This window comes from Diabrotica virgifera, chromosome 5 (genome assembly GCF_917563875.1).
Source record: "Diabrotica virgifera virgifera chromosome 5, PGI_DIABVI_V3a".
NCBI classification, from domain to species: Eukaryota; Metazoa; Arthropoda; class Insecta; order Coleoptera; family Chrysomelidae; genus Diabrotica; species Diabrotica virgifera.
In genome coordinates, this window is record NC_065447.1 from 254578900 (window position 1) to 254592382 (window position 13483).

A 13483-nucleotide genomic window follows, 5' to 3' on the forward strand; every position below is an offset into this window, starting at 1 on the left:
GGGTATACGTCAAAAACAAAAAGTTAGGTTATGTTAAAAATATTACCTGGTTAATATCTTTTAAGTCTTCCAACACCAACAATCATTACCTTAGGAACCAACAACACATAGTCGTCAGTTAACATAACACAGTGATGCAAAGTGTGATTTGTGAACAAGTATTTTAGTGATGATGCAACTAATGGTGCGTCTACACGATGTCTCTTTTCGTTCAATTTGTCTCATAAGTGTACGAATACTCCAGCAAATAAAAATTGAAATAAGTCATAAGCGTGGTCACTTACATTTATCGTATCGTTTAGCTACCGCTATGACTTTTACCAGGAAGCGTGTCAGTGCCGGAGAAAATGGGTAGGTATATGGTCAGTATAATATTAGACCAGGACTAATCTGTAAAAAAACGTGTATTTTTGGATGTGAAAGGTGGCATTCGGATTTTTGTAGATAAAGTTAGGTGACACCTTCAGTAATAATAATTGACTTATGCTCCTTCTCAAATATGCGCGGAACATTAATAAAAAATTAAAATATTTAAAAATTTCGAAAAACATCGACTTTTTCTGCTTTCTTTGCTTGTAACTTTAAAACGGTTCGTTTTGGAACAAAGTCGTACAGAAATAAAATAATTATAATTGAATTTTGTATGATATACGACTAGTCAAAAGTGTCTTAAGGTATTACTTTTCTGAAATATAGCAATAAATACAAAAAGCAGGCAAAATACGCCTGTTGTTATTCAATGTTTCTTAACCACTTTGGTGGCACATAGAACCTTAGTAATTCGCTTAAAAAATGCTTATAACTTACTTAAATGGTTTACCAAATTTCATTAAAATCGACCTAATAGATTTTGCAATGTAAATGTTTTTAAAAAAGTTCAAATTTTTTAAAATCTTTCTGAACAAAAAGCAGACCATTTAGAAGTTTGCAATTTTTTTTACATATAAAGAGGTGCTCTACCTATCTAATACACTTTACAGAATTAAAATCGGATTATTTAAGAGGCCTCAGCAATGTTTTAAAATTATAAAAAAATAGCTTTGTTTAACAATAAAAAAAATAATTTTTAGCAATGCAAATTATTAAAACCGGTATAATTTGACCTCAACTTTCAAATGCTGTCAGCAGAATTGCTATTTTATTTTTTAATCGAAAGTTATTCTCGTTCAAAAATTTCAATTTTTCGATTTTTTGAATGTTCCACCGCGTTTATCTCGAAAACTATGCATCCTACGAAAAAACTTGTAAGAACATTTTTTGCTTAGAATTACCCAAGAAATACAAAAAGATGTTTTATTTTGCAAAAAATCGATGTTATGTAATTCCTCAAGTTCTTTGTTTATAACAATCTTATCGACATCCAAATCAACTGTTACCCAAAAAATTCGTGTTCTACGTCCATCTAAATAAAGAAGCCCGTAGCACCCCCTCCTGGACACAGCACTAATTTGTTTATAAGCCAAAAAATTGTTTATAACTTTAAAACATTGCTGAGGCTGCTTAAATAATCCGATTTCAATTCTGTAAAGTGCATTAGATAGGTGAAGTGCTTCTTCAAGTTTTTAAAAAAAGTTTAGATTGCAAATTTATTATGCAAAATCTAGTAAGTCAATTTTAATGAAATTTGGTGGACGGTTTAAGCACATTACAAAAATTTTCTAAGCGAATTAGGAAGGTTCCAAGTGTAACCTAAGTGATGGAAAAACACTGAATAAGGACAGGCTTGTTTTGCCCCCTTATTTTATATGTATTGCTATTTTTCAGCAATGGTGTTAAATTAAGACATTTTAACCAATCGTATCTGATAGAAAATTTAATTATCTTTGTTTTATTCCTATACGACTTTGTTCCAAAATGAATCGTTTTAAAGTTATAAGCAAAGAAAGTAGAAAAAAAGGAAATTTTTTGAAATTTTTAAATATTTTATTTTTTTATTAATGCTCCGGGTATATTTGAGAAGGAGCATAAGTCAATTATTATTAACGAAGTTATCACCTAACTTTATCCGCAAAAATCTGAATGCCACCTCTCACATCCACCTAAAAACAGAACCCTTCCTGGTCTATATATATTATACGGTATACGGCAAAATAAACAGTACTGAAACGCGCATGCCTTAAATTTGTATACGCCATGCGCCGAAACGTACTGAATGATTTCCGAACGTCTTTATAATGTATGGGAATGTAGTGTTAATCTTAGGTGCCTTAGAATTGTTCTTAGTTTTATAGAAAAAATTTTTATCGTGGAGTAGTATTTTCGGTCATACGGAAATGGTCGCGAGAATGATGATTTCAGCATGACGGGGCAACCTGTCACATTACCAGGGAGTCTCTTCGAATACTGCACGATAATTTTGGGAGATTGCCAGTCAAATGTATGCTAATGACAAAAATAGATGAGACATGCGTTTCAAATGCGATTATCAGCTGAAGAGGCAAGTTATAAGGAAAAAGAATGTTTTTCTTTTCCCTCTTGATGCATAAAGTATTGCATCAAACGCACGAAAAGAGGCATCACATAATCGCTATTGAAGGTTATAGTCAGTCAAGATACAGTACCACGTAAAGAAATGCATGGTTATTTTTTACATAATATGTGTAGGTCAGAAAGCAAGTTAATCGTTTATAAGCTATGAATAGCAACATACCTAATTATTGTTAAAATAAACTATGGGACAAGCATACTAAGGCATGGAACAGAAACTTAAAATTTCGAAAATATTTTACAAAAACACGAAACAATAACCATGGCTAATGGAATGCATGAATGGTTTTTCATTAATAATAAAAATAAAAGGGAAAGGTATGATTAATACAAATAATATCAGTCAATTTATAAATGAAACTTAAAAATTGTTTTCTAAATTTTGTCGTCAATTTTTCAAAGAAAATAATGAAATGTTACATCGTGATTTATTAACTTTGTATTTGTAACTTGTTTGTGAACGCATCATATGGAAAATAACACCTCTTTTGAAAGCTTTTATCAGTATGTTCCTAAATAAATTGGAAAAGACTGTAAGACTTGTACACACTTCTAAGTAGATCAAAACGGCAAACGGGTGTATGTTCTAAAAAAATTTTGATAGTGTGTAAAAAAGTTTTATTTTCAGCTAAGTACTTTCAACACATAGCGTGCCATCATCAGAGTAAAAGGACATTTAAAATAAGATTTTTTTATAAAAAATGAGTGAAAAACTTACGTTCTCTTATAAAACCTTCATAGAAGAGCAATTGCTAAACGACACAATAAAATGTATTTATCCACGTATCCAGTTTCAATGAATGTATTTTATTGTGTCGTTTAGCAATTGCTCTTCTTTGAAGGTTTTATAAGAGGACGTAAGTTTTTCACTCATTTTTTATAAAAAAATCTTATCTTAAATGTCCTTTTAGGAAGCTCTGACGATGGCACGTTATGTGTTGAAAGTACTTAGCTGATAATAAAACTTTTTTTACACACTATCAAAATTTTTTGAGAACATACACCTGTTTGCCGTTTTGACCTGTTCCTAAATAGACAAAATATTTTTTTATTTAAGAGTATACAGGCGAGAGTAGTCCGAAGTACTAAGCCTATAATAGATAAACGAAAATTTTGAACGAAGTGAACGTAGCCTCCTTTTATTTCGATAAACTTAGCCCAGCGATGCTCCAACTTCTTTAACCCGTCTGGTAGGAGGTCGTCTCGAGGGCTACTCCTTGGCGACAATGAGCTCCTCATTCGACTCTGCCCGGCGAGTGAGTTTTTAAAATTTGGAAACAAAAAGTCTCACGGGGCCAAATCTGGAGAATACGAAGGCTGGGGCAGCAGCTTGTAGCCCAATTCGGTCAATTTGGCCGTAGCGACGTCTGAGGTGTGATCCGGTGCGTTGTTACTGTGGAAGAACACTTTATTCGTCAAATAAGACCTTTTTTATACAATTTTTTCTAGCCTTCTCAAAGTGGTCGATGCAGATGACACCTTGCGAATCTCAGAAACGGTCACCATCACCTTTCGGGTCGATAGGACAGTCTTCGCCTTCTTCGGAGCACGTTGGTCAGGTGTATTCCACTGTTTCGACTGTTCCTTGATCTCTGGTTTGTACCAGCGGATCCACGTTTCGTAACCGGTCACGCAAACATGCAGAAACTCCTCCTGATTGCATCGCAGCATACAAACGCTCTTTGATTTAGCTGCGCGATCTTCCTTCCAAAAACAACAATCGAATGCCCGACCGATATTGCTTTTTTTTTCATTTTTCCAAAAATTAATGGTCGAAACAAAACTATGAGTCCGATTCGGTTGAAATTTTGATATTAGCCGCCTACGAGCTTCTACACTACACAACAGTAACTTTCTCTTGCGATATTGGCGCTATCGGGCGGCGAGGATAAGTACTTATCGGACCGCCATCGTATACACAATATACAATGAGCACGTAAAGGTTGGAATAAATTCATTTTCTCGAGAAATGGACGATCTTGGAAAAAAATCCCGAAAGAGGTCAATTTTTATTTTTAAATTACGACTTTTTGACATATATATCATACTAGTGACGTCACCCATTTGGGCGTGATGGCGTCATCGATGATTTTTTTAAATGAGAATAGGGGTCGTGTGATAGCTCATTTGAAAGGTAATTCAATTCCTTATTTAGTAGTATAAACATTAACATAATTATTATTTATACAGGGTGTCGAAAAAAAATTTTTTTAATTAAATTTATTGACATAAAAAAAAGAATATGTGTAATTTATTAAATTCAAAATAAATTTTACTGCTCTCAGAAAACAGGAAAAAATGTTTATTTGAAAAAAAAATCATTGCTTTTCGTTTAAATTAAATGCTCAAATTGTCAAGAGGCTGCAATTGTCAAGAGGCAAGAGGGTGGCTGCTTTAATATTGAATTTGCAAAATACAATATTTATTTGTCAAATAAACATTTTTTCCTGTTTTCTGATAGCAGTAAAATGTATTTTGAATTAAATAAATTACACAGATTCTTCTTTTTATGTCAATAAATTTAATTCATAAAAAAGTTTTTGGGACACCCTGTAGAAATAATTGTTATTGTTTATATTACTGAATAGAGAATTGAATTACCTTTCAAATGAGCTATGACACGACCCCTATTCTCATTTAAAAAAATCATCGATGACGTCATCACGTCAAAATGGGTGACGTCACTAGTATGATATATATGCCAAAAAGTCGTAATTTAAAAATAAAAATCGACCTGTTTCGGGATTTTTTTCCAAAATTGTCGATTTTCGAGAAAATGAATTTATTCTAACCTTTACGTGCTCACTGTATATCGAAAGTTATGGCCTTCAACCTTTAAAAGCGTAGATGATAAATAAATATTATCTACAGTGTGTCAATTTGAAAAGTTGTCACTCCCTATAATTTGGTCTCTATAGAAAATCTAAAAATATGCAAAAATACATCAAATTTATTTGCGAGGGGGACATTTTGTAGACCAGTTTTCAACTAAATTACATCAACCCTCTAGCGGAGGCGGACACAACCCCCAAGATCTCTAATGGAAAGGGGGGTTGAGTAATACCTCATTTTGAAGGTCATTCAATTACCTTTTCAAAAATACCGCATACTTGATATTCTGTTTAGTACTTTTGGAAAAATCTTGGACTCAATACTCTAAAAAAATTTTGAGTTCTGAACTCGATACTTAATATCTTTACGGTTTACTAGATTTTTCCAAAAATACTTCAAAAAAATTCTCTAAATACTATAACACTCAAAAAAAATTCAATTTGGAGCTCAATATTCTAAAAAAAGTTTTGGAGTTCTGAACTCGATACTTAATATCTGTACGGTTTCACTTGATTTTTCCAAAAGTACTGAATGGAAATATAACGTATGTGGTATTTTTGAAAAGGTAATCGAACGATCTTTAAAATGAGGTATCACTCAACCCCCCCTTTCCATGAAAGATTTTGGGGGTTGTGTCGGCCCCAGCTAGAGGGTTAATGTAATTTAGTTAAAAACTGGTGTACAAAATGTCCCCCTCACAAATAAATTTGATGTGTTTTTGTATATTTTTAGATTTTCTATAGGGACCAAATTATAGGGGGTGGCAACTTTTCAAATTGACACCCTATATAATAAAAAAAAAGTTAATAAGTTAGGTATCGATATTTAAAAATACCATTTTGTGCAAAACGTTCAACAACTGTGTTAATTGACGAAAAATATTTTATTAGTGAATAAGATTTTACATAGTAAACATTGTTTAAAATACAGTTTCCTCGTTAAATACAATAAAAGAGAAGTTATAAGGTCAATAACTTTTACATTATATACATTATTAATATACACCTTAAGGCGTGAACACAAAATTTACTAACTGATCAATTTTTAAAGATTAATCAAACAATTATTCTAGACTACTAAACTACAAATAAATTAGGAAAATGCAAGAAAGTGGTTAAGGCTCAGCTGATTTTTATCTATTTATTTTAATTTGAAAAGAAAAAACTATAAACTTAATAAACGAAGCAGGAGATTGAGCTACAGTAAAACATTAAATAGATTTAAACACCGATAAAAGAAATAATAAATTGTATACAGTACAAACAAAAAATGCACAAAACAGAAAAAACAGTTTATCCTTCATATCAGTGTGTTTTCAAAAATTGATTACAATAATTTATTCTTAGTACTTTGGTATACTATCAGACGCAAAAGATGGGGACATTTTGATAAAAAACGTAAACAAACAGGAATATGTAAAAAGAAAAGTCCAACTTAAAAGAAAAATAGAAAAAATTCAACTTATAAATGAAAGAACAGAGAAGGGCCAAATGTTTGTAATCGCCTTGTGAAAAATAAAACCACAGTTTAGTTTAACTGTGTAAAAATTGAAGGAAAACGTGGTATATATGAAAAAGAGAACAGCCGTTTCCGTACTGTTTACCACCTCAAGAGAGATGGCATGAAGGAGTGAGAGGACCAAATATTACTCAATAAAATGTTTCTGTCGAAAAAGTTACAGTGTGTTGATATAATTTTTGTAAATAAATGTGATAAATTATTTCACTTTATATTTATAAATTGTTATCAAAATCGACACGAAGACATAACTTTAGAGGGAGGATATAAATTAACTATAATTTTAGATTTTCTTACATGAGGTAGATGATTCCTGATGATGAAATTAGGTCGAAACTTTTCTTGATGATACTGATTAGTGATTTTGATTAAAAAATGTGTTGTATACATGTCTATATTCAATGTTAGTGGATTTATTTATTGTGCATTACTATACATTGTGTTCAAACCTTAATCTCCCCTAAAAACTTCCCCCATACGAAGAAAAATATACACTTTGATATAAAAATGTATTTAAAAACGAGAAATATATCAAATATAAATAAAACTTGGTAAAGGATATACAAAATGAAATTCAATTCAAAACATTGCAGTGTCGTAACCCATCCAATCTCCAGAATCGTTCAAGGGGTCATTTTCCTTATTTTCAGTATTGTTGTTCCATACTGCTCTTTTTACACTAACATAATCAGTACTATTTACACTTTGGCTCCTATAAAAACTCACTTGGTTAGTCAAAATTTTAGTAACTTTTTTTTTCTCTACGTTGACACAAGTATTATCTCCTTTTTGCGTCTGAAGTCCTTTTACTAAAGTGGAATTATCATCAACTGGTTTAAATCCTTCTTCAATTGACGAAGTGTTAAATAAATCTAAACAAACTTCTTCAGGTATAGCAGCCAACATTTTGTTACTAATCAAGTCAACAGGAGGTTGAGATATAGGGTCCAACACTTCTTTACTAATCAGGTCAACAGGAGGTCTCAAAGGAATATCATCAACATTAATAATTTTTCTACGAGGTTGTTCATTGTTAGCAGAAGTACCAGGAGACACAGAAATCCAAAATATTTCAGAGCCCGACTTTGACAAGGTCTGTTGATGAAAGGTATTCACTTCGAATGGCTCAACGTTGCCATTTATATCTCTTCTTTTCAGTTTTGGTGTAGAATGTACTTCAAGATCACTGTTCGCAATTAACTCCTGACTGAAGTTGTTAAACTGCCTTAAATCGATGTTGTCAAAGAAATGGTCCAAAATATCGTTCAAAAACTCTGAAATCGTAAAGATTTTATCGGAAACTGTGTTCGAGGTTACAGAATCTCCAGAATTGTTTAACTTTTCTTCGAGTTCCAGTCTCCTTAGAACTGATGAAGCTAAAGAAAGTCTTAGCTCATTTTTATCTTCACATAACTGGTCCTTAAAGGCGTCATAATATATTAATTTCATCTTTTCAAGCAATTTATGCAAGTTAGAATCATGTAGAACCTCTGGGAATAGAATAAGCTCTTTAACCTCCATACACTGCTCTATTAAATAGTCCACTATCAGTTGTGTCAAATCTTGAACATACTCATACTCAGTTTTTTCCAATACAGTTGTATTTTCATTATCATCGTCGATACTGAAGGTTTTGTTCGTAAAAGTACAATCCACAATTCCTTCATCAGAGTTTTCTTTGACAATATATCTGTCATTAGGAATTTTCATTAAAATATCTTTGGCTCCACTTAAGAAGTCTTCTGTCATTACAAATGCTTGCTTGACTACATCAACAAATATTCCTACAGTTTCCGAATTAGTACAACTTTCTACATTAGTCAGAATTTCTGATGACTCTGTGGTTCCCCCAACAGAACTTTCATTCTCAAATTGATCATTTTCGTCATATTCAACATAAACAGAAGAAAAACTTTCTGTAGGTGGAGTCGTTTCTGATAATTCTGCAGCTACTGCAACCGAACGTTGGTTCTCACGTGGACCATCTTCATTTAAATCAGTGCTGCTTTCTATATTTAACATCATTTCCTGTACCTCTGCTGTTACTTCAACCAAACTCTCATTGTCGCACTGATCATTTTCATCAAACTCAACAATATCCCTTCTGGTAGATTCACAGTATTGCTGTTTGGTGTTATTTAAAGACTCATACTCAGAATCTGAGCTATCGTTCAAATCTTCCAGCATCTGCTCGTGCATGTTCATCAAAATATTTCTCTCGAATGAATTTGTATTGTCGGGTTCTGTCAGACATGTTCTATATTGACTAATATATAAAGGAGTATAATTCACTACGTTAACATAGCTGGTTTGTGAAGCTTGTTCCTTGATCATAGGAAGATTTCTTGAGTTCAATGCTGATGCAAACGGAACAATAAAGCCCTCGAATGTACTGGAAGGCATGTTTACAGATATACACCTAGAATTATCAAGGTTAACGACAACAGAACGGGAATCTGAAGATCTATTATTAGTAGTCAAAGATATCTTTAGAGGGCGCTGTCTAACAGCGATCTGGCTTTCTCTGACTATGTGGAAATGCAAGGGGTTAGGCTCCAAAAATGATCCTTTGGGAAAGCCTGCATAGTTGTTAGTTCTATATAGTTCTCTTCGAGTTCGTCCTGAAAATAGCGCTTATTCAGGAAATTTGTTAATTTAGTCAGTATTTTTTAACCCCTGAAAGATTTACAGCTAGCGAAAGAACAGAAAAAAAAAGTTCTTTTTCGAATGAGGTACAAAAAAAAAGCGTTAGTCTACAACTGTTTCCCACAAAAGTGATGCAAATCTGGTAGTAAATAAATATAAGCTTGTAAAAATCCAATGATTTTATTATAAGTAGAGCCCTCAAATATGTGAGAATATTTTTTGTGAATCCACATCATGTCAGTATCATTTTTGAGTGAGTCATCTAAGCCGGAAGTGGTTCGACGACGTCTACGAGGAATTTTTGAAGATTATGGACAAAGACGTAGTAAAATTCTTAATAATTTAATAATTATAACCTGTTTTCGTTTATTTCAACTGATTTTGAGTAAATCGCACGCCTGTATTTTTCATCGTTCTACTTTCACCAACAGTCAATCATAAACAACGTTTTATTGTTTTAATGTACAAACTAGAAGGATAAATATTTAACAATATTAACTTAGATCTACAGCAAAATATACCAATGTATGGTCCAATGGTAGCTTAGATCAACTTTCATATACCTAAAAAACCCAACTGTCGGCAAGTCCTGAAGAAAAAACCATGTATATTACAGATGATGGATGGACGAGCATTCGACAAAAAGAGTATTAGTGTCAACAGTATTACAAACTTTTTGAGCATGGTCAATTCGGTTGAACACTGTCACTAAGCATTTATATCAGATATGTAAGAAGACACCGCAAAGACAAAGGTGATGGTTGTCAGTAAAATGCCAATATAACCGGAAGCGGTAACAGCTTATGTTGAACAACTAACAGTATCACCTACCTTGGTTGTAATCTAAATGATAACTGGGGCATGAGCAAAGAAATTAGAATACGTATAGAGAAGGCCAGAGAGCTGCATTCTTTAAAATGAAGAAACTGTTATGTCAAAACAATATTACTTTAAGTCTGAGAATTAGATTAGTGAGATGTTATGTGCTCTCTACTTTTTGTATGGTGTCAAAGGTTGTACTTTAACGGATACACTTCTCAAGAATCTGGAAGCCTTTGAAATCTGGGTGTATCGGAGAATCCTACGAATAAGTTGGGTGGATAGAGTTCGTAACAAGTTGTTTTGCATCGGATGGGAAAAGTTACGAAAGTCGTCAGAATAGTTAAAAATCGCAAACTTGAATATTTTGGCCAAGTTATGCGCCACCCAGAGAGACATAATATACTCCATTTAATAATAAAAGACAAGGTATACGGAAGAAGATGTGATCGAAGAAGAACGTCATGGTTTAGAAACCTGAGAGAATGGTTAAATAGATCCTCTGCACCCCCTTTCCGAGCTGCCGCCAACAAAATTACTATAGCCAATTTGATAGCCAACGCCAACGCTTGATAATCGAGCACGGCACATGAAGGGGAAGGATATATTTACTTTATATTCTTATATTTGTTTACTGTCCAGATTTCATTGATTAGTTACAACATTAAACCATAACCTTTCAACCAAATACGAGTGTAATCAATGTTTATAAGAGTAAAATTACCTACCATCCCTCTTAAACTACTATAGATAACGCAGGAAGCTGAAGGAGAGTAAAAGCGTTTTCAAAATGCAAGTTCAGTGCCAAGCCCAAGCAATGCTTTAAAACAATTTCAGTTTTATTAAGAACGTAACATCGATACTATTCATCATATCTGTAGTTATCCAATGCCAAAAAAAATGGTTAGTATGTAGAGTAGATATTTTTATTATATTTAGGTACTATAAATCAAATCCACTTCGCCAGCAAAAACAGGACAAACAGTTTTTGTTTAAGTGAGTTTACTAAGAAAAATTAATAGTATGTACTTGCCAATTCATGTAAGAGGTCCGAGTAACCTATTTAGTTTTATTTTAACTGATTTTGAGTAAATCACACACCTGTATTTTTCATAGTTCTATTTTCACTAAAAGTCTATCATAAAAAACTTTTTATTTTTAATGTACAAACTAGAAGACAATAAAAAGGTCGTCAAAGCCATTGAAAAGAGGAATACTAAAATTCTAAAAAAAAATGCCGCTTCTTTGCTGGTAAACACACTCTTCAGTCAGAAGTTTGAAAATAAGCTCTTGGACGCCCCATTTCCCAGAGCATCAAAGATTAAGTAAAGTCTTTCCAACGTTATGTCTACTGTTGGGGAGGGGACGGAGGTAGCTTGAGAGAGAGCTACCGTCTCTATGAGGTGTAACCTCTTTGATTCTCGGACATGAGAACACCCTACTCCAGGAATAGCATGTCTCCTGGAGCTGGGATTTACTTGTGTGAATAGTAATTATTCCAAGAAATAGACGAAAATCTAGTAACGCTCTACGAGAAAGCAGCCAAAGAGTCGAAGGGAATTTGTGTTTGTATTGAAAGTACAAAACAAAATTGAACAACAAAAATGCTCAACAGGGCAGGAAAATACAGCTTCCTACCTTCTAAAACATATCAATGATGCAAAAAATTATTTGCCAATGATTGATACATGGGTAATTCGTTGATAATTATGAAATTTTTGGGTCTGTTGTGCACAGGTTGATCCCCAAAGAATTACAGCGAGATTTGGGGCACCGACGGAATAAGAACAGAAATTTTTCGGCTACTACGACAGACGATTTAAATTTCTTCTAAGTGTTTTTAAATTTAGCTGCCAAATTTTAGCTTTGTACTAAATCAGTAAAAACATGATTTTCTTTGCGCAAGAAAGATGACATTTCGAAGGAAAAGAAAAAGAAAGATATGAAATAACGACACAATTTGTGATTCTTTGCACGAAAAAGTGATAGAAGCTTAAGATGTAAGTATTAAGTATGTTGAACACTAAAATCTTTTGGCATTCAAATTATTCTTGTACCTAACAAAACCAGTCATCATAGGTCAATCTGTCAACCTGTCTGAAAAAAGATGCCATTTCATATTTTAAAAAATTCTGTCAGAATATCAACTAACAAAGAGAATGGGTGCGTTCGGACGACCATAGCGGCTGACTGTCAGCAGAAATCGACTGAGTGGTTGTATCCAGCCGTGATAGGGAAAGCTTAGTAAATCTCTCAGCGGCTGACTGCCAGCGGTGACGTCTGACAGCTACTGCTGGCTCAGCTGTCCAGTCGCTGTGGTCGTCCGAACGCACCCAATGTTAACGACTAAGCCTCTTAAAAGCTTCCAAGAATTGTATAAGAAATTATGTACATACTAAGTTGTTTCTAAATATACTGACAAACTCAAAAACTGTTTTTGTTATTGATGTTTCAAACTATTTGTCGAGTTTTGCAGGCATTCATGAAATTCTTGTTTATCGCTAAAATTATGAATAGAACTTTCTTAATAATATCATCATTGCTACATTCTTAATAATCCAGGTTTATACAATTATTCAATCCCAAATTTTAGGATCGTGGAAAATACGTAAAAGGAGTATCCTAGGTTACCTGATTTGAAACTACTTACCCCTATAACTATTCGCAGAGACACGCTCGGCTTTAAGGAAGTTTTCTATGGGGGAACTTTCAACTACACATGCAAAAAATAAAATAAAAATGTCAAACTTGCTTCAAAATAACAACAAAAACTGAGACATGCTGGTATATTTGATGAGATGAATTACAACAAATGCTTAGTATTTGTTTGTAATTAAAACTGCATTAAAACGGTGAGACACATGCATAAAGTGCTACATTTGGTAATTCACAAACATCAAATAACATTCGTGGCATATCCAAAAGCTCTTCATAAAGATTTCAAAACCAAAAGTATTCAAAAACTTCTAATCGTTTAAATATATACAGTTTGTGAATGATAAATATAACTTGCTGGTCTTCTTTTAATCCAGAACACAATCACTAAAGGTACTTTTGACTACATTTATACTACACATGTAGGAATCTATTTAAAAAATGGCGTCTAGTGAATACCCTCCTGAGAAGAAAAGTGAAAACGAACAAGAATTACAGAATTACAAGAATTTGCATCTATCAATTT

The 13483-nt window shown here is 33.0% G+C and overlaps 1 protein-coding gene across 4 annotated transcripts in view; it reads right to left on the reverse strand.

The window, feature by feature from the left end:
* Positions 1 to 13483, reverse strand: part of LOC114328231 (protein hu-li tai shao) — a 195235-nt gene that overhangs the window by 9197 nt on the left and 172555 nt on the right. For 2 of the 4 annotated variants that reach the window (XM_028277017.2, XM_028277015.2), the window contains exon 12: positions 12953 to 13015. The exons of the other annotated variants lie outside the window; for them this stretch is intronic. In XM_028277017.2, coding sequence (XP_028132818.1) covers positions 12953 to 13015 — 63 coding nt within the window. The remainder of the gene's footprint in view (positions 1 to 12952; positions 13016 to 13483) is intronic. 4 annotated transcript variants of the gene reach the window in all.